At 30.9% G+C, this 22,705-nt stretch overlaps 2 protein-coding genes across 2 annotated transcripts; both read right to left on the reverse strand.

Moving 5' to 3' along the window:
• Positions 1-5,598: 5,598 nt before the first annotated feature.
• LOC146898624 (aspartic proteinase-like) lies at positions 5,599-6,900 on the reverse strand. Its single transcript, XM_085736587.1, is given in 8 exon segments — positions 5,599-5,832; positions 5,940-5,963; positions 5,966-5,978; positions 6,078-6,110; positions 6,112-6,250; positions 6,466-6,578; positions 6,685-6,776; positions 6,885-6,900. Coding segments are annotated over 8 exon segments (519 nt in total). The 3' UTR covers positions 5,599-5,743.
• A 715-nt stretch (positions 6,901-7,615) lies between these two features.
• LOC146898625 (uncharacterized) lies at positions 7,616-9,459 on the reverse strand. Its single transcript, XM_085736588.1, has 4 exons — positions 9,380-9,459; positions 8,130-8,265; positions 7,943-8,019; positions 7,616-7,811 (listed from the first exon to the last, which is right to left on the reverse strand). The coding sequence occupies exons 1-4, from the start codon at positions 9,457-9,459 to the stop codon at positions 7,658-7,660; spliced, it is 447 nt and encodes a 148-aa protein (XP_085592714.1). The 3' UTR covers positions 7,616-7,657.
• Positions 9,460-22,705: the final 13,246 nt, after the last annotated feature.

Raw genomic sequence — 22,705 nt, forward strand, 5'->3', positions numbered from 1 at the left:
CTTCCATGACTTAATCTGTCAATTTGTGTGTGCAATTTACTAGATAGAGAAATATTTTCTCCGGTCTTTATTATAAAAATAAAATAAAATTAATGCATTCATTTTTTTTGAATCAGCAAAAAAATCGGTGTTACATAAGGGTCTGGTTATGGTGCATAAGGATTTTCCTTATGCACCCTGCATAAGGATTGCTAATATGGCCCATTAATCTGTAGCCCAACAAATTTGCTTCCTACACCCCGAAAACTGAAAACAAAGAAAATTGGCAAAACAAAATTTCTCAAAAGCCATTTCTCAAAAGTCACTGTCATTTCTCAAACTTCCACCACCGGAATCACATCGGAAACAACCTCCACCACCGGAAACAACAGAATCTCTGTCGTTCTTCATCATCAACACCGTCCTACGATTTCGATTTCGATTTCTTTGAAGATCTCTTCATTCTCACAACAATGAGTCGCTACGATCCAAACCCTTTCGAAGAAGAAGAGACTCATGTCAATCCTTTTGCGGTTACTTCCTTTTTCACTTTCACTTTTCCGCATAATTCATTCTCAATAATCGCTTTTCGTTTTCTTGTTTTACTTCCATTCAATTTTGAAATGCTGATTATTTTTCAGTGATGAATAGTTGCGAATGTTTGTTTGAATAAGTGTTCATAATTTGTTCTGTGAAAACCAATATGCTGTTTGAATAAGTGTTCATAATAAATTCGAAATCAACATCATCACCACCGCAAATTCGAAATCAACATCATCACCACCGCATTTTCATCAGCATCATCTTCATCTTCCGCCGCCGCAAGCATCTTCCCCCGCCGCAAGCATCTTCCACCGCTGCAAGCATCTTCCACCATAACCGCATCTTTATCATCTTCAACAAAAAAGCAAAATGATGAAAACAAAACAGGTTTGAACTTATCTTTTGCTTTTAATTTCGAATTGGGGAAAATCAAGTAATTACAATGAGTTTTGAAAGTGTTTCTGTGAGTTAGAAATGGTTTTTGTTTAATTTGGAAAGTAATTGCATCTGTGTAACCCTAAATTGACATTTTAATTTCGAATTGGGGAAAATCTAGTCAAATAAATGGTTTCAGAGTGTTTAAATGTGCTTATTATAGTATGTTTTGTTTAAAATTTATGCCAAAACCAATATGCTGTGTAAATGGTTTTTGGAAGTTTTACTCTGAAACCATTTTGCTGTGGAAATGGTTTCAGAGTATCTCTTGAAAAATAGGACTGAAGATTTTAAGAGATAGGTTGAGGGTGTTCTCAAGAACAGAAAAGTGTTGCTAGAAGACTAGAGCATTATTAGTTTAAGTTAAGTTAGAAGACTAGAGCATTATTAGTTTAAGTTACGTTAGTGCATTTTGTTTAAGTTAGTGCATTTTGAAAAGAACAAAAAAAGTGTTGCTAGAATACTAGAGCATTATTAGTTTAAGTTAAGTTAGTGCATTTTGTTTTTTTTGTTAATTGTGAGTCAAGAGTTGATGAAAGTTTTGGTTTTAAGAAACAAAAAAAATGTAACTCTTCATGGACGTGCATGCTTAAACTTTTACCCATCTATTTGTGTCTCTATTATAGTCCTCACATTTATTGTTTAATTATTTATTAGTAACATTTTATCATATTAGGGAAAAAGTTGCCTATGTGTGCCTTTGTGGCAACCAGTTTTAACATGTGTAAGTAGATGTGTTAGTCTTGCCTTTCTCTTAATTTCACTTTAGATTTTTGTTATTGCATTCTTGATTTTGAATGTGTGCATCTAGGGTCTAGTTTCCTAAATAAGAGCCTTTTAGTTTTGTTTCTTAGGTCCTTTGGCAACGTTTACTTACCAAAAAGATATGGTAGAACATCAATCTTAGTAAGTGCATAATATTAGTTTTGTTTCTTACCACATTGTATTGTATACCAGAGATATTGAAATAAGCTTGTGTTGGCTTCACGTCACGTTGGCAACATACAAAAGCATGTTAGCATGTTTTCATATGCATTTTTTCCGTAATTTTCATCAAACATCATACAAAACAAACACTTAAAATGAATGCAGTGTTAACATGTTTAAAAACCGAAAACCAACTACAAACAAATAAGTGTCCAAACTCAAAAGTTTGGAGATCATTTGTGTGCGCGCGCGCGCGAGCAGTAGGCAGTAGCTACAATGCAATGTGCCACACTGTCATAGTGTTTGGAGATCATTTGTTTTACAACATGTTGCAATTTTGTAAAATGACAGTATGGATTGAAATCTTCATCTTGCTTGTGTTATGTGTTGTGCTGTATAAATCAATGATTTTTTTTCTTTTGACTTATTTCACTTAAATGGCATGATGGATTGAGATCATTCCACTTACTTGCTCCGTCCTTATGGTCTTAAAATATCAGCTGAGACAATATTTTCCTGCACTGTGTTTGTGATTTGAAACGGCTCTACTGGTCCATCTCTGCTAGCTATATATGTGCTCTGACCAAAATCAATGGTTGTTTTATTTCAATGGTTTTGCGGCATTTCACTTACTTGCTCCGTCCTTATGACACTAATATATTTGGTTTTATTGTATGTGTGTGTGAATTATTTTAAATATAACAAAAAATTCATTATTGTTATTTTTGTTAGGAAAAAACAAACAAGAGCCAGAAATATAAGTGAAAATAAGACGTAATATGGACATAGAGATTTAGAAGCCATACACCACAATGCACTTTGTTAGAACTTTGTTAAACTCTAAAAACTATGCAAAAACCATTGTGCTGTGGAAATGGTTTTGGTTAGTTGTACTCCAAAACCATTAGATGTATTTAATGGTTTTCTTTGATCATGCAGGTGAAAAAAAACTAAAGAGCTAGAGTCATTGCCATCATTCAGTTTTGGGCTAACACAAATGGAGGAGGAGGAAAGGAATGACACAACTTCATCATCTGATGGTGGTAAAAATAAGGAGCAGAAAACAAGAAAGTCTAAGGGTAAAGAAAAGAAGCATCAAAAAAAGAAACAACAAAATGTTGCACAAGATTCTGATGAAGGAAGTTCAGATGATGAAAATTATTGGAAGAATGGCAAGGCTGCAAAAACTATGGATTTGAGAATTGGAATATGTTCATCAATATTAAGCGACTCAAGCAACTTCATACTATGTGGAATTGATTCAAAAGCTAGCACGTTAATGTTTTTTTTTATTGAATTTCTGGATTTCTAGATTAGTGTTAAGTTTCTTGTTAATGTTTGTATCAAGTTTATGAATTTATGGATATGTATCAAGTTTATGGTGAAACAAACTTAGGGGTATGGAATACTGAAACCATAAGTATGGTTTAATGGTTTTGATAGTTAGGTGTGTCTTTTTATAGTATCTATCATATTATACTGTTCATCTTATTTAATTTTTGGCCCAATAATGCTCAATTTAATTTAATTTTACTAAAATTAGGGGTATGAAATACTGAAACCATAAGTACGGTTAAATGGTTTTGATAGTGTTCTATGTGAAACCAAAATAACTGTCTAATGGTTTTAAATGAAATTATTAATTTGTTTTAAACAATTTATCTTCTAGAAAAAGAAAACATACTTTTGCTTTATTTTATGTTTGTTTTTCGTGTTAAACCTCTCGAGTTTCTACGAAAAGTGACATAATCAATTGGTTGTGTCTTTTTATAGTATCTATCATAGTATACCGTTCATTTTATTTAATTTTTGGCCCAAGAATGTTCAATTTTATTAAAATTAGCTTTCAAAGTAACCACTTAATAGTACACATTTTGATAGTTTTCAATGTGAAACCAAAATAATTGTCTAATTGTTTTGTAATAAAAAAAATGTGATAAACATTAAAATCATTATTAAGTAACCACTTAATAGTACACACTTATAACCTATTAAATAATTGTCAAATGGTAAATAAAATAAAAGAATAGTGAAAATTATTATTGATAAATGGTTTTAAATAAAAACTATTACTGAAACCATAAGAATGGTTCAATGGTTTTGATAGTGTTCTATGCGAAACCAAACTAACTGTCTAATGGTTTTGTAACAACCTATAATCATGAATACGTAACAACAAAGAATGTGAATGTTATAATTTCCAATAACAAGTGCTCCTAAAAGAATAGTGAAAATCATTATTGATAAATGGTTTTAAATAAAAACTATTGTTGAAACCATACGTATGGTTTAATGGTTTTCATAGTGTTCTTTGTGAAACCAAACTAATTGTCTAATGGTTTTGTAACAACATATAAGCATCAATATCAAAATAAAGAATGTTATAAAGAATGTGAAATGTATAATTTTCATTACATCATATCAAAATATTCCCAATAAAATCTAGTACAAACTTATAATAGTACAAACTAATCATAATCCAAAATATGTTTGTTGTTAAAAATTGAACATTATAAGTTCATAACTATACAACGCATAAAAGAAAATTCAATTCATAAAACCCTAAATCCTTCCAAAATACTAATCCGCCATAACCCTAAAAGCACCTTCACCACCCTAAGCACGTTCACCGCGAATGCGACGAGCAAGTTGAATGTCCTTTGGCATAATTGTCACCCTCTTAGCATGAATTGCACACAGATTGGTGTCCTCAAACAATCCAACCAGGTAAGCCTCAGCTGCTTCCTGAAGTGCAAGAACTGCATGGCTCTGGAATCTCAGATCCGTCTATAACAACAATATCAAAAACAAAAAATTTCAGCTAGTTATATCATTTTCTAGCCCAGGGTGTCTCTGGGAGTAGTTATATCATTATATGATTAATTTGCAGACACTGGAAAGCTTTTTTCAGCTAGTGGTAATTAGCTTTTTCTTCAAGTCTGTTTTCATTTTTCTTCAAAAATACCTAGTTCTCCGATCTTAAGAATTATAATTTTTATCGGCGCGCATGAACTTATCTTATTTTCATAGCATAAAATAATCGGTGACCGGTCATTGCAAAAGAAATCAATCAGATATGGGGACGCCATACCTCCTATGGGGCAAGGTCGAAAGTTCTTCCACCAATTGTGAAGGAAATTACAGGCAACAAAGAGATATTCTCACAGTCAACAGATGATTCTCCCATTGGGCTAGGCATTTTATCACAAAGCTGCAACATCATCATGAAGCTAAGAATCAAGAGATGAAACAGGAAACTCAAATAGCAGGACTAAGACAACTAACTCACATTATTGATATAGGTTAGTATCTGATCTTGGATCTTATTCTGCCTCAGCTGGTTCTGCATCCAAATAACTGCCATCTCACAAGCAGAACAAGAAGCACCGTGAAGACCACTAGATGATTTCCTTTCATTTCCGTCCACTACACTCTCGATAGCCAAACTAAGTGGAAAAATTAGAAGACAGATAAAATGTTAATCACAGTGAAATCGTACAAAAGCATTATAATATTTGAATTCGATGACCAAAGATTCAATGGATATAAAAATATAATTGGGCCTTACTCAACACCACGAGCACCATCAAAAGTGCATAATCCAATTTCGGAACAGATCTTCTTTGGATGTGCCTAAAGGAGTAAAGGAAAAGTATAAGAAAATCCATTCTAAAAGAACCTTTCTTCTAACATACGACTCATGACCATAGTAAGTTCAATATTGTTTGTCCATACTCCGCAACAATGGTCTTGCACTCTTTGCTTACAACACCTGATGCCCCAATTGCATGATTTATCATGGTAATTACAGTCTACAACAATAAAACACATGATCATAGAAACAAGCTAGTCAAAAGCATTAGTCAAGACCTTTTTTCAGTTGGAAATTTAAACCATACAAAGATGTTCCCGAGTCAGCAATTGCCGAACAGCCATCAACGCAATATCCTGGATTAAAAGCACGTCAAACCAATGAAATTAAAGCTAAGACCAATTTATAAAATCTCTGCTAGAAAAATAAATTGGTATTTCTTCTGACAGTAATCTACACATACCAGTTGATTTACCATCAATAGTTAATCTCCCATATCAAACTGAAAAAATAAAAAAAATAAAAATAAAAAAGTAGAGAAAAAGGTTAAAAAGATCAATACAAGTATGGAAATAATTATATTTACTGATTATTGATTAACCTGCCAATATCCTTTTCTTGTCACAGGCACATAAGTGTACGTGATTTCCCTTGTAGTGAGCAGGATCAACACCACCGAAAACAATCTCACCCCCTTCCTCTTCCTCTGGTTTACGGTTGAGCCAAAATGAAAATACTGGTTCCTGGATAAGACCTTGTTCAACCATATTATACCTGTGACACGCAAATTCTGATAATCACATGGGGATTCAATAAACTTTTAACAAAAAAGGGAAGCTTGGAGCTGTAAGGCTCCCACTACGAACAGGTCTACAGAAGGGTCACATCCACTGAGTGAGTCTACAATGAAACCTTGCCAAGCATTTGCAAGGCAGTCATTCAATAAAACCGTAACAAAATGATGAACCAAAATTTAAAAGTAAACATACCACACTGGAACAGCATTTCCAACTGATATCTCTTGAAATCCAAGTCCCAATATACCATCAAACTTGGCCACCAAAAAGGTAACACCGGGCTCCTTAGTTGCTTCAATAAACTCCTGATTGTAAAAAGGTGCTATGCGGATTAATAACCGAACATACTATGAAAGATACAAAGTTGCACCATCCTTTATTGACATAAAAGACACCAATGATCAGCATTACCTGGTTCTTTACAACTATGTCACCCACTTTAACATTGTCATAGCTAAAGAAACCAGAAATTGCTCCAGTACCATATTGAATTGCAGCAGTCCCTAGTTAACAGCACGAAACCAAGAAAAATCTTATACTATAAACAAAGACAACATTCCCTTGACAGATGCAAAATATCAAGTGAACCGAAAATAGAAGAACATAAGAACAGACACGAGTAGGCATGGCAATGGGGCGGGGTGGGGACGGATTTTACCTTCCCCGTCCCCATACCCGATTCTCATATACTTACCCGTTACCCTACCCATACCCAACGGGGATGAGAAATTGAATCCCATCCCCATCCCCGACGGGTTCGGGTATCCCCGCCCCCTCCCCATCCCCACATTGAATTATTTTTTTTATTAAAAGATAGAAGTTTTTTGGCATCCCCAAGAGCAATGTTGTAATACATTATCTAACAATGGTCTCACTTTAACATTTGTTTGACGGAATGAGTTAGTTGATCTTTAAATATCAATGGTAGTTTTTATTAACACTACAATTATCAAACAAAATAACATGAAATATCAACATAAATTAATTTTTTACATTTGGGACGGGTTTGGGTATAGGTTCGGGGTGGGTACCTGTATACCCGTTACCCGTCCCATACCCGTGTTTTGAAATCGGGGAAAACCCATACCCATACCCAAACCCAGTCAAAACGGGGAAAACCCGTCAAATTGGGTTTGGTTCGGGTGGGTAACCGCGGGTATGGGTTTTGTTGCCATGCCTAGACACGAGTTATATAAGTAGAGATATGCCAAAACAAATTACAATATGTCAAAAACTAGTAATTGCCAATAACCAAAGGGTGAATGGTAGAATTCCAAACTACTCCACCCTGTTAACTGTTAAGACTTCACCCTGTTTCAATTTTTGGGAAAGGAATACATGCTTCTTTCTATTCAAACACCACAGAACACAACAAATTTAGACTTCAAACTACTCTGAGAAACAAAAAGAACGCTACACAGTAACACAAATACATCAGAGAATCGGTTTTGCAATTCATAAAACGAGAGAGACAAACCATTTTTCCTATAAGTACTTGATTTGGTGGACCTGTATTTGGCATGGAAGTAGCATGCAACCTGCACCAAAATTAACAACAACGAAAACCTAAAAATCATAAACCGCAAATTCAAAATTCCTAAAAATTATGAATCCAAAATTCAAATTCAAAACTCTGAAAACCTAAAAAATTAGGGGAAAACGAAATTACCGAAGTGCGACGGTTCCAGGACGGTAACAGTGAGGTTTTTTGACTCCTCCAGTAGTAGGAGCAGATTTCCTAGCAGCCTGAATGAAAAAAACGATGAAATTAATTGAAAATTTCGAATCGAAGAAAACGAAACACTAACATCGAGAAAACGGAAAACAAATCAGTTACGGCGGTGAACGGTGGTTACCTTGGTGGCGAGCTGCTTCCTTAGAGTCGGCGCAATCCCGCCGTGAATCAACCGAAAAACGACGTCGGAGTTACGGTGGCGCGCGAGAATGGTTGAGTATGAGGTTGGAGAAGATTGTGGAGACTGATTGTGGGGTCTGAGGTGAGAACCATAGGATCATTACAAGTGTCCAATTATCTGATGGTTGTGATTAACTTATGCATGGTGCATAAGTTATGGCTTATGCACCATAACTTTTGCCTTACATAAAGTATAAACAAAATGCACCGTATATAGACGGAACACTCGAACAAAGACACCCATGCGATCAACACCCATAAGGACAACACCCACCAAAATAAACATCCCCACCTAAAACTGACTCCTATACTAACTGACCACTGAAAAACGACATTCATAACACTCATCGACATTACTCACCCCAAAAGAACACCCTTGTAAAAGAAAACCTAGTCCTCATCACCAAAATTGAGACACATCCGAAGAACTCATTTTCTAAAGATCATTCAGCATCCACCACCGCACAACCTCCGGTCCACCGAAAGAACTCCAAAAAAAAGCCCAAAACCAAACTTGAACCAAAGAATTGACTCCCGATCTCGAATCAAAAGCGACCGGCTTAAAATAGTGAAAAAATTAAGAGTAGTGTCAGTAACACTTTCTTTTTAACATTCTCCCAAACACTCGTTTCTTTATTGGTTTAAGTGAAGGTGGATCTCACATTTTGAAAATGGATTCCATTTAAAGTGGTGGGACATACATTAATTTCATCCAATAAAAAAGTGATTGTTAGAGAGAATAGTTAAAAGAGAGTGTCTCTAGCATTCCTCAAAAATTAAATATAGTCGCTAATATTAAAAAAATAGACATTAAATGGTGGATAGAAAAGTTTTTAAACAATAACTACAACTTAAAAATGTGAACTTTTATTTTATTTTATTTTTAAAAAAAATGTGACATTTTGTTATAAATATAGAACCGTTTTTTTTTTTATATAAATAAATCTTTTTTTTTGACAAAATATAAATAAATTTTATTATTATAAAAATCGGAGGACATATAACATATTCAACTGGGAACTTGAATCTAGTTAAGCAATAGTCCATGAATAATTTGTTGAACAAATTCAAACAAATATAATTACTCTCTCACTTTAGGATACTATCAATTTAATATTATTAGAATAACAATAAAATATTCATTATTCTTTTATTGATCTCTCTCGTACCACTCATATTATCCCTTAGTACTGATTTCTTTTTGGCTGAACATGGGAAATGATATTCTTCATGTTAATATCCACAGCATAAAACTCTATTGGTACCCACATAGTCACATTACATAGTTACAACAAAGTACTAAGCAATAGTCTATGAATTACACGAGTTACATACCTTTTTTCTATAACATTTTAAAATTATTGATCATACCAGAACCATTTTATTTTGAGGAATACTCTATCTGTCCTAAATTGAAGTATAGTTTTTTGTGTTTTCTTTAGAATAAGTTTCATGAAAATATGTAAAAAAAAAAAAAAAAATTATTGGTTATTGATTAGGGAGAAAATGGAAGAGAGAGAAAATTATTGGTTATGATTTTTTTTTTTTCAAAAAAAAGATTAAATTATTGGTTATGATTTTTTTTTTCAAAAAACAAGATTAAATAAGATAAAAATTTGTCTTTTTTTCTTACATTTTGAAACAATGAAATTGAATTTCTTACTTACATTTTGGGACGGAGGGAATATGCAATCATATTAATCACAAAGGTAGTCAAAGTAATATTTTTAGTTCAACACTTTAATGATTAAAAAAATAAGAACATTACTAAAAGTTCTTCCACAAAAAATTATCGCAAAATTGGATTTCTATAACGATATATAAAGGGAATAAGAGATTTTTGGATGAATTTTTAATTATTTCATTAATACCATGGAACAAATTTTCTTATAAAAAATGGTATATTGTTGTTGGTGTCATTCAAAAAGATAAGCATGATTTGTTACAATTTGTAGTCACAAACATCTATACATGTAATCTAAAAGAAAATCTTAATAATTTTAATCAAACTCAAAACAACATAAGAAATATTACTCATAATTTGCATGCGTTAGTGGAATAAAAAGAGCGGATACTATCTATCTGAACGCTAGTCTTAAGAATAAATATATTTTTTTAGTAATACTCTTAACACCTATGCAAAAAATTGTTCAAAAACTTGAGAGTTTAAGCATAAATTAAACAAATTTGAATTAAGTAGGGACTAATACTATTACTAAGTGCAATTTTTTTTTGCAGGGACTAAAAAAACTATTAAAATTATGTAAAGACTAAACTTAAAAGGTCTCAATTTTATAGTGACCAAAAACATATTTAAGCCTTATTAAAATATAAATGTTCAATGTTTATTTTTATATTGATATTGTTTAACTAAATTTAAGATTGAAGTTGCAAAAGGGTTTGATGATTGAAAAAAGGTTGTTACTCTCTTTGCTACTAAATAAGAGTTGGTTAAGATATTTTGTGCTAATCAAAGAAATATTATTTTATGCTTATAAAAAAAAAAAGAAATATTATTTTAAAGAAACTGTTAATTTGTTTTCTACTATATTTTTATAGAGAAATGATATTTGTACAACCATTTTATTACAATTTTTTGACAACCTTTTCTCCTATACTCGCATTATGTTCTTATTCTCTATATGTTATTTTTGATCAATAAAAAGAGATAAAAGAAAAGTTGATACCGAAGTTGTCTCAAATCAATTCAGTGTAAATTATTTTTCTCTCTGTTAAAGTGTCTCTCCAATGTTCAACATCAATGTTTGTCTTCACAACGGTTTCATGCATAGTTTGGTGTAAATGTCGCTATCAATACAAAAAAATTCCTCCATTTTTCAAGTATTTCTTTCATTATTTACATCATTAAGAGTAAATGAATTTTGCACGGTTCAACGTAAACTTTTCCATCATTCAAGCATTTTTTATCTTTTCTTAAGGCTATTATTCTATCACTTCTTCGAATGTTTATTTTTTATCAATCAATACTCCTTCCTCAAAAGAATGTTACTCATTATTTGGCACCTTCTTAACAGAAGAGGGTGTTATTGATTTATCATGTAATGTAATTTGTATTTAACATTCAAAACAATGTTATAGTAATGATACTAAAAACTCATCAACTATCACGGATAGAAACCATCCGTAGTTACTAGATGGTTTCATTAGGAGAGAAAAAACTCAACAGATAAAATAATAATATTTTATTTACCCGATATTTCTATCTTTTGATGGAAACCATCAAGTAATTGGAGAAGATATTGGAGAAGATCCTGACCTATCTTACATCATAAAATACATGTCAACGATGACCATAGATAATAATAACCGTTCACATCATAACTAAACATTTTCATGGCCCAATTTTTTAGCGCAATTCATATTTAAGAAGACAAAACCCCTAATCCAACAACCTGGTTTTTACCACACATGTAAATTTCTACACAAATAATCTTCAATAATCACTAATTTCAATTTCTCAAATCAATTATACCATTAAAGAGAAATGAAATGATTTTTACTCACCTCTAAAAGACTTTCCAAAACATTAAGTGTTCTTGTCGAGTATAGTATTCTAGCATACGTGAAGGGTTTTCTTCTTGGATCTTTCTACCACCAATTGTTTAGTGTGAAGGCTTAGACCCCCTTATAAAGTGTTTGAGGTTTATTAGGGTTTGACCTCGTTTGATTATACTTTTATAATGAGGCCCCAAAAGGTTTCTCAATGTGTTTTTAAGTAAAAATACATGTATAAGCTTGCTCACGTAGGAAAATCAATATTATTGTAATAAAAGATAATTTACTTCTTAAAAAGTATTTCAATTTCAAGATAATCATATATCACAAGTAACGGTCAATTATTAAAAATATTTTGGACATAAATTTGAATTTCTTTAAAATATAATCACTTATTCAAACTTTTGATACAAGACTAAAACTATTTTTAATGTATTAAGTGGAATCTTTTTATTATCAAAAAAAAAAAAATTAAGTGGAATCCCTTAAATTTGTCATATTTTGACTAGCTAGTCTTGGGCCAGATTGAGAATATTTATTTTCTACTCAACTTATAAATCACTATCTTATTTTCTTAGAGTCTAATTATAGCTATAGACTCTAAGATGTTATATTTCATCACTCTTTTATAATTCGTTTGGTGATCAAAATAAGTAAGACATGATAGAAAACATTATAATATCATGTATTGATACAATGTTTGGTGAGTAAATACAACATGATATGCGTATTTTGTCACCCAATCATATGAATCTATTATAATTTCCAATAAACGATCATATTATGACCACCATAGTCCACATTACATGAACAAGTTAGACCCAAATAGTTGACACAATATGGTGAGACCAAAGCAAAGATACGACTCATGAAGGAAGACATGGCATGGAAGCTACATCTGAACCCATGTCCAAGGTAAACAAATACAAGGATAAGATTACTAGAATACTAGGGTGTCTCCACTGTTCTGCATATTGGGGAACGAGAACGTAACTCTTGTTAGAATCAAGATGGTTTGTCGAACAATGATCCAAGGGAAAAAATTTATCTCTAATTTTTATTTGATTGTGCCACCAAAAGATTTAAATTAATTTAGAAGTTTCACTATATTATCTCTTATGGCACCATTATATTTGACAAGAATGATCATAATCTCGCACAAAGAAAGTAACCATACCTTCTGAATGTTGAAGGCATGCATCATTTTAGTCCAACATATAACTCTTGTGGAAAGACATGATTGATAGTAAATGATAGTATAGTACGAAGGGTTTTTGAAAAGATTTATGCGATTCATAAAAACTGTTAGAACCACGTAGATTCAAAACACAATATCTATATATTATGTTTTGATGATAACATGACTATTAATAGAGGAATAACTTGTCTACTAATTATGTCAGTGCAAACCATATGAAACGCTAAGTGTCATTCTCTCTGGTCTTAATGCAATGGTTGATCGTCAAGATAAGAAGATATACAACTATCTTTGAGGTAATGACAAGTGGTCATCAATCACAAGACAAGTTGATCATGATACTAGCAAGCAAGCAAATCCTTTGGTCAACACATTGTCAAGTACTAAAGATCAAGTATTGGACAATATGTTGGAAGCTGCCTTTGAATTATTATAATATCAAATAATCATCGAAGATCAAGTATTATAGATCACATGCATAACTCTAACAACGTTGGAAGCTACAATATCTTTAAGTACAAAAAGGAGAGGATCTAACATGTACTCATACACTTTAAGGACAAATAGATATAACATGTATCTTTACAACGACTGTATCTCTTGTCATATTCTCCAACTATAGAATTCTTACCACTATATAAAGAGAAGCTATTCAACTTTGTAGAATGTTGTTGTTACTACGCTATAAGTTGTAAGCTCAAATCGTTAGAAAAACTGTTATAATCTGAAATGATATAGTTTCTTATCAAACAATTCCACTTTGATCATGTAAACTTAATTATTCCTCCCTTTGTTCTTTTTTATTTGTCATTTTAGAATAGTAACACTAAATTAAGAAATTGGTTTTTTAGAGTTTTTTTTTTTTTTTGCTAAGCATGGAGAGAGGACAAGCTTCAAGAGGGAACACCGACATCCCAACTAGGTTGGCACCCCGGTAACCCTCCATCCACCAAATTGTTTTTTAGAGTTTTTTTTTGCTAAATTGTTTTTTTTTAGAGTTTTTTATCCTACTATATCATTTGCTTTAATCCACCAATAAATTCATATTTTTTTGCACACACGTTCTCTTTTCAATAAATTTAATGTGATATATTTCTCTTATAACTATTAATTTTTGGTTCCTCTCTCCAACAAATTTCTATTTATTTTGGCACACTCTATCTCTTTCCCATAACAAACTAACAAATAATTTTTAGTTATTCTCTCCGAAAAAAATTCTATTTATTTTGCCACACTCTATCTCTCTCCCATAACAAACAATTGTCAATATCCAAATATTATATATTTTTTAATAATTGTAAATAAAAAAAATTATTTCGTATTAATCAAAATTTTGTTTAAATTTGACATAACAAAGAACAAACTTTGTTTAAAAAAAAACTAACTTGAGTTATTCAAATAGATAGCATTAATATGTTTTATTGAAAAAGATTAAGTAAGAGTAATTGAGAACCAGTATATTGGACAATTGTATCCTTAAACTATCAAAACGACAACTAAATAGAAACATTGACTATGTGTTCAAACGACACTTAAAAAGAAACAGATGAATTATAACTTAGCAGTTTCACAACTGTGATATGATGATAGTTTATCATGTTTCTATCATATGTTATCCTTATCCAACTCTTTTAAATTACCATTTCCTTTCAACAAAGCCAACACATGTGCGCTTATGGAGATATTTACATGACTACCAAAGTGAAGTAATCCTTTGATCACTTGGAGATATTTCCACTTCTTACATGTGGAGTTGTAGTTTTTTCCATGTAAACCATGTATCTTTTGCGCGCAACTGTTGAGACTAATCTTTCAAGTCTTGTGATCCAAATGGGCAGCAAACTCTCCCTAAGAGTTTTAACAATGTTGCATGCTCAGAACTGTATTCTAACTCATGACCTTGATTAAACTAGAATAGATCTGCACCATCTCATCTAAGCGTTTTTTGGTGGAGTTGTAGATGTTATATTGCATACAGTATGATGATCATAAAGGTAATATTTGAGAATGGAATGAATCATGATGAGTAAATGCAAGTGATTTACACAAAATTTTCCTTGCTACAAAATGAGTAATGCTTTTGCTCTTATTAAATGAGTTTGAGGGCCCGTTTATTACGGATTAATATAAAAATGATTTTGAAATAAAATAATTTAGAGATTATTTTTTAGAGATCTTATGAAAAGTCATAATTTATTTTGCGTTTGTTTACCGTAAAAATCACTTTTTTTTTAAATAATTTAGAGCCCGTTTGTTATAGCTTTTTCAGGAAAAAAAATCATTTTTTTTAAAAGAATAATCACTTTTAAGAGTTTTGCATCCGTTTGTTACAGCTTTTTAAAAAAATCAGAATCTAAAAAAAATCTAAAAACAGCTTCAAATGAGAGCCCGTTTGTTATAGCTTTTTTAAGAAAAAAAATCACTTTTTTAAAACAAATAATCACTTTTAAGAGTTTTGCATCCGTTTGTTACAGATTTTTAAAAAAATCAGAATCTAAAAATAATCTAAAAACAGCTTCAAATGAGAAGCTGTTAGGAGCAGCTTAAAATAAAATAGATTTTTTTAGAGGAGAGAGAAAATATAATTTAAAAGATTGAACTAATTTTGTAACAAAAAATCCCTTTTATATAGTTGTATCCAAACAAACTAGATTATTTGTTTAAAAAAAGTGATTTTTATTACAGTAAACAAACGCAAAATAGATTGTGATTTTTCATATAATCTCTAAAATATAATCTCTAAATTATTTTATATCAAAATCACTTTTATTTTAATCCGTAACAAACAGGCCCTGAGAAGCTGTTAAGAGCAGCTTCTCAAAAAATAGATTTTTTTTAGAGGAGAGAGAAAATATGTTTTAAAAGATTGAACGATAATTTTGTAACAAAAAATCCCTTTTATATAGAGCCCGTTTGTTATAGCTTTTTTAAGAAAAAAATCACTTTTTTTAAACAAATAATCACTTTTAAGAGTTTTGCATCCGTTTGTTACAGATTTTTAAAAAAATCAGAATCTAAAAATAATCTAAAAACAGCTTCAAATGAGAAGCTGTTAGGAGCAGCTTAAAATAAAATAGATTTTTTTTAGAGGAGAGAGAAAATATAATTTAGGGCCCGTTTGTTACGGATTAAAATAAAAGTGATTTTGATATAAAATAATTTAGAGATTATATTTTAGAGATTATATGAAAAATCAGAATCTATTTTGCCTTTGTTTACTGTAATAAAAATCACTTTTTTTAAACAAATAATCTAGTTTGTTTGGATACAACTATATAAAAGGGATTTTTTTGTTACAAAATTAGTTCAATCTTTTAAATTATATTTTTCTCTCTCCTCTAAAAAAAAATCTATTTTATTTTAAGCTGCTCCTAACAGCTTCTCATTTGAAGCTGTTTTTAGATTATTTTTAGATTCTGATTTTTTTAAAAATCTGTAACAAACGGATGCAAAACTCTTAAAAGTGATTATTTGTTTAAAAAAAGTGATTTTTTTCTTAAAAAAGCTATAACAAACGGGCTCTTAAAAGATTGAACTAATTTTGTAACAAAAAATCCCTTTTATATAGTTGTATCCAAACAAACTAGATTATTTGTTTAAAAAAAAAGTGATTTTTATTATAGTAAACAAACGCAAAATAGATTCTGATTTTTCATATAATCTCTAAAATATAATCTCTAAATTATTTTATATCAAAATCACTTTTATTTTAATCCGTAACAAACGGGCCCATAGTTGTATCCAAACAAATTAAATTATTTATTTAAAAAAAAGTGATTTTTATCGTGGTAAACAAACGCAAAATAGATTCTGATTTTTCATAAAATCTCTAAAATATAATCTCTAAATTATTTTATGCGAAAATCACTTTTATTTTAATCCGTAACAAACGGACCCTTAGTTTGTTTGGATACAACTATATAAAATGGATTTTTTGTTACAAAATTAGGGTCCGTTTGTTATGGATTAAAATAAAAGTGATTTTGACATAAAATAATTTAGAGATTATGAGCCCGTTTGTTATAGCTTTTTTAAGAAAAAAAATCACTTTTTTTAAAAAAATAATCACTTTTAAGAGTTTTGCATCCGTTTGTTACAGATTTTTTAAAAAATCAAAATCTAAAAATAATCTAAAAACAGCTTCAAATGAGAAGCTGTTAAGAGCAGCTTCTCAAAAAATAGATTTTTTTTATAGGAGAGAGAAAATATGATTTAAAAGATTGAACTAATTTTGTAACAAAAAATCACTTTTATATAGTTGTATCCAAACAAACTAGATTATTTGTTTAAAAAAAGTGATTTTTATTACGGTAAACAAACGCAAAATAGATTCTGATTTTTCACAAAATCTCTAAAATATAATCTCTAAATTATTTTATGTCAAAATCACTTTTATAATTTTAATCCGTAACAAATAGGCCCTATATTTTAGAGATTTTATGAAAAATCAGAATCTATTTTGCGTTTGTTTAGGGATCAGAATCTATTTTGCGTTTGTTTAGGGTTTAGATACAACTATATAAAAGCGATTATTTGTTACAAAGAGATTATGGGTCTGTTTGTTATGGATTAAAATAAAAGTGATTTTGACATAAAATAATTTAGAGATTATATTTTAGAGATTTTATGAAAAATCATAATCTATTTTGCATTTGTTTACCGTAATAAAAATCACTTTTTTATAGTTGTATCCAAACAAACAAGATTATTTGTTTAAAAAAATTGATTTTTGTTACAGTAAACAAACGTAAAATAGATTCTAATTTTTCACAAAATCTCTAAAATATAGAGCCCGTTTGTTATAGCTTTTTTAAGAAAAAAATCACTTTTTTTAAACAAATAATCACTTTTAAGAGTTTTGCATCCGTTTGTTACAGATTTTTAAAAAAATCAGAATCTAAAAATAATCTAAAAACAGCTTCAAATGAGAAGCTGTTAGGAGCAGCTTAAAATAAAATAGATTTTTTTTAGAGGAGAGAGAAAGGGCCCGTTTGTTACGGATTAAAATAAAAGTGATTTTGATATAAAATAATTTAGAGATTATATTTTAGAGATTATATGAAAAATCAGAATCTATTTTGCGTTTGTTTACTGTAATAAAAATCACTTTTTTTAAACAAATAATCTAGTTTGTTTGGATACAACTATATAAAAGAGATTTTTTTGTTACAAAATTAGTTCAATCTTTTAAATTATATTTTCTCTCTCCTCTAAAAAAAATCTATTTTATTTTAAGCTGCTCCTAACAGCTTCTCATTTGAAGCTGTTTTTAGATTATTTTTAGATTCTGATTTTTTTAAAAATCTGTAACAAACGGATGCAAAACTCTTAAAAGTGATTATTTGTTTAAAAAAAGTGATTTTTTTCTTAAAAAAACTATAACAAACGGGCTCAAAATATAATTTAAAAGATTGAACTAATTTTGTAACAAAAAATCCCTTTTATATAGTTGTATCCAAACAAACTAGATTATTTGTTTAAAAAAAAGTGATTTTTATTATAGTAAACAAACGCAAAATAGATTCTAATTTTTCATATAATCTCTAAAATATAATCTCTAAATTATTTTATATCAAAATCACTTTTATTTTAATCCGTAACAAACGGGCCCATAATCTCTAAATTATTTTATGTTAAAATCACTTTTATTTTAATCCGTAACAAACGGGCCCTTAGTTTGTTTGGATACAACTATGTAAAAGGCATTTTTTTGTTACAAAATTAGTTCAATCTTTTAAACCATATTTTCCCTCCCCTCCAATTTTTTTTTTTTTGAGAAGTTGCTCTTAACAGCTTCTCATTTGAAGTTGTTTTTAGATTATTTTTAGATTCTGATTTTTTTTAAAAAGTTGTAACAAACGGATGCAACACTCTTAAAAATGATTATTTTTTTAAAAAAAGAGATTTTTTTTCTTAAAAAAGCTATAACAAACGGGCTATATATTTTCAATATTTTATGAAAAATCAGAATCTATTTTGCGTTTGTTTAAGGTTTAGATACAACTATATAAAAGCAATTATTTGTTACAAAATTAGTTCAATCTTTTAATTCATATTTTCTCTCTCCTCTAAAAAAAATCTATTTTTTGAGAAGCTGCTCTTAACAGCTTCTCATTTGAAGTTGTTTTTAGATTTTTTTTAGATTCTAATTCTTTTAAAAAGTCGTAACAAACGGATGCAATATTCTTAAAAGTGATTATTTTTTTTTCTTAAAAAAGCTATAACGAATGGACTCTGAATATCACTCTTAAAATCTAGCTCAAAGGATGAGGTGCACATACATGCATCCAACATTTTGAGAACCTCGACAACGTGGTTATGCGAAAATTATATACAACTTATTATATACCCACCATCTCAACCCTGATATCATGCTAAATGGGTTTGGATCTCAATCTCAAAAGCTTCCTAAAAGAATGAGGTGCCAAAACACATGTTACATCCAACAATTTGAGATTTTTGACAATCTAAAATTCCAATTCAACTTCAATAGGCCTCATGATAGAGGGCAATACAAGACATTGGAGTATGTTTTTTCCAAGAATATAAAAAACCATGTTCACGTTGTCATCTCATATTGTCAAAAAATATTTTACCCATCTTAAGTTTTCATTCTCTTCTCAAAAAAAAAAAGTTTTCATTCTCATTAATGCTGATGATATTCGTACCTTCTAAGAATAAGATTGTTCAAGAAATTTATGGCAATCAATTCATTTTGGTCAATAATGACTTTGAATGTCACATTTCTTGATCAAGTGATCATAAAAAAGTTGCATTTATGAGCGTCAAAGAGAGTTTGCATGGCTCTTGTTTCATTATGAAGGCTGCGCATCGTTATGCTTATGCATTAGGGCTGCGAAGTAGATCTTTTGAAAGAGAGTAGAGACTAAAAATTTGGAAAATGTCACTAGAAATTATAAATGTTAGACATGTTTCTCTCTTAGCTACAAACAAATGAAAAGATCAAAATATTTAATATTTATTTATAACTTACGAGATCAAAATGTATAAGCTTTGTAATTTGAAGGACTAAAATAGAAGGAAAAAAATGACTTAAGTGTATAATGTATGTGATGTAAAGAACTAAAATGAAAATAGAAACAAAAAGGGGTAAAAGGAAAATCTAAAAATAGCTTAATAGTAAAAATATAATTTATCCTAAATGAAGTATGAACCTTTACACAAGAAGTGTGGAGGCATACTTATCATTATGTAATATAAGTGGTTATCAAGGATATTCCATCAAGGGAAGAAGTCCTATCTGAAGAAGTACGTATCTACAAAGTGTCCATATCCCTTTGTCGGCAAGAAGTGTGGTCCGGCGGCTTAGGATACATGTCCTACATACTCTCTCGAAAATTACTCTTTTCATTTATGAAATTGTTCATTCATTAGATCAACGGCAGTTAACTGCCGTTGACACTTTTAATACAGGTTCAATCATTTTTTAAGTCGGTTCAACCAATCTTAAAAGTGCCGGCAATAGTTAACTGCCACTGAAAATACCGAACGTCAGTTATTACCGCTGATGTAGTGAATAAGCAATTTTATAAGTGAGAAGAGTAATTTTCTACTCTCTAGAAAGCTACACTTGTGTGGAAATGGGACTGGGCCACACACATAGCTTGCAGTTTGGGACTAAATTGGAAAGAAGTGATAGATTGGGGATTAAATGACTTATTCTAATAATGTTTTGACTATTACTTTTTTCATCATATGTAATACTTACGTGTCCTATGTAATTTCCCACGATGCCCTTCGGATTACGTAATCTGAAAAAATACGAAATGCAACTCAGATTACGTAATCTGAACTGCTTTGATATATATAAGGGAAATCACCCCTCCCATTTTACAGTTTTACAGTTTCAACTTTTCACTTTTTCTCTCCCGCCCTTATCCCAAAATCCGAATTGCACAAATCTGTCCAAACTTGGAGATTTTTTTTGTCAAAAATCACCGCATTTGAAGCTTTAACAAACATCAAATTGAAGGTTAGTTCGAATTCCTTATGCATGCAAGTTAATTTGGTCGATTTTTTTTTCCTATGCACTGAAACTGTTCGGATTTCATATTCCGAACTACATTGTTGCAGTTCGGATTATAAAATCTAAATTTACCCAGAGTTATTTTTTTCATGTGTTGTGTCTTTTATGTTGATTACCCTAATATGCATGTTACAAGTATGGATCTTGTTGATCGCATAAGGGGTGATGTTGAGGCTATGCACGCTTCCGTTAGGAGAGAGCGTCGGCAAAAGGAGGAGGTGAAATGTGTAGTTTCAGTTCCCATGCGTAGGGGTGGCAGGGCACGCCGTGCAGTTGCTGACGACAAGCCTCGGCCTCATGCTGAGCCAGAGTACGATCAGATGGACGTGGAACATCAGGTGGAATATGATGCTGAGGCTGAGGAGCTGAGGAGGGTGTGGGTGATGCTGAGGCTGAGGAGAGTGTGGCTTATTTGGAATTCGATTTATAGAGGTGTCTGCAAAAAAAAAAAAAAAAGCTTAAAATTCGATTTATAGGTCGATGTTTTGATGTTTTGGTTTCTTGAGTTTTTGGTGTATTAAAAATTCATATTTAATCCGTCCTTTGTTGGAAAATTCCAATTTTTTGTAGGAGATGTTGTTTTTATGTCCTATACATGAGTACAATAAATAATAAAAAAAATCAACCTCTATATCACTTTTCTGGACACACACTTGAATAAAAATTGAGGCTTAGTCGGAATACTATAGAATTTTGCATGTCCTCTATATGTATTTTTATAGAGGTGTCTACAAACGAACAACTCAAGATTCGATTTTTATGTCGATGATTCGGTGTCTTGAATTTTAGGTGCGTTAAAAAATCATATTTAACCAGTTCCTTGTTAGAAAATTCAAATTTTTTGTGGGAGATGTTGTTTTTTTTTTTGTCTTAAATATGCATGCAAAAGATGGTGAAAAAATTTAACCTCTAGGTCACTTTTCCGGATGCGCACTTGGAAAAAAATTGTGATTTTGCGCAGTTTGGTTGAAAAATCAAAATAAAATGAGACTTAGTCGGAATTCTAAAAGACACCTCTATAAAACTACATATAGAGTATCTACAAAGTTCCGTAGGATTCCGAATAAGCCTCGATTTATTTTGATTTTTCGACCAAAACGCGCAAAATCACAATTGATGCTCTGCCAAGAGTTGCATTTAAGTGCTCCTGAGCCAATTGCAGCTGACTCAGCGATAGTTAACTACGTATGAAAAAACCGAACGGTAGTTAACTATGTTGGAACAAAATGTGTTTAACAATGAACCTTAAAGGGTTTTGATGATAACAAGGTATTAAAAATTGTAAATTGGACTAGCTAATATTTGTTCAAGTGTACAGGACCATAATTATAAAGTTACATCATCATTGGTTCTGAATGAGCAAATAAAGAGCTATGGAAACAACAAAAATTTGAAGCTTGGACGCTCCTGAAGGCAACTTGCTACTGAAGAGAAAAAGCGCTCCTGAAGTCAAGCTGCTCCTGAAGAAATAGCGCTCCTGAAGTAAGCTGCTCCTGAAGAATAGTGCTTCTGAAGACAAGAGGTCCAGAAGCCACATCATCAGAAGCTGCGTCATCAGAAGCTGCAGAAGTCATATCATCAGAAGCTGCATCATCAGAAGCTGCCTCATCAGAAGCCATTTCACCAGAAGCTGAATATCAACTGGATTTGCAAAGAATCAAGAATTGAAGAATTATCAATGCAAAAGCTGTCTATTGGATTCGAAAACACAAACAAAGGATTAGTGGAGTTTGCAACGGTCATTTCAAAGGTGTTT

Source organism: Medicago sativa, chromosome 8, assembly GCF_051527215.1.
Source record: "Medicago sativa cultivar Bolivia chromosome 8, Bolivia_mono, whole genome shotgun sequence".
Classification (NCBI taxonomy): Eukaryota; Viridiplantae; Streptophyta; class Magnoliopsida; order Fabales; family Fabaceae; genus Medicago; species Medicago sativa.

Coding starts and splice junctions, on each gene's coding strand:
- LOC146898625 (XM_085736588.1), bottom strand. CDS start 9,459: ATGTGGGTACCAATAGAGTTTTATGCTGTGGATATTAACATGAAGAAT. Junction 8,266..9,379: donor GTTCAGCCAAAAAGAAATCA/GTACTAAGGGAT, acceptor TTCTCACCTCAG/ACCCCACAATCAGTCTCCAC. Junction 7,812..7,942: donor CCTGGAACCGTCGCACTTCG/GTAATTTCGTTT, acceptor ATTTTGGTGCAG/GTTGCATGCTACTTCCATGC.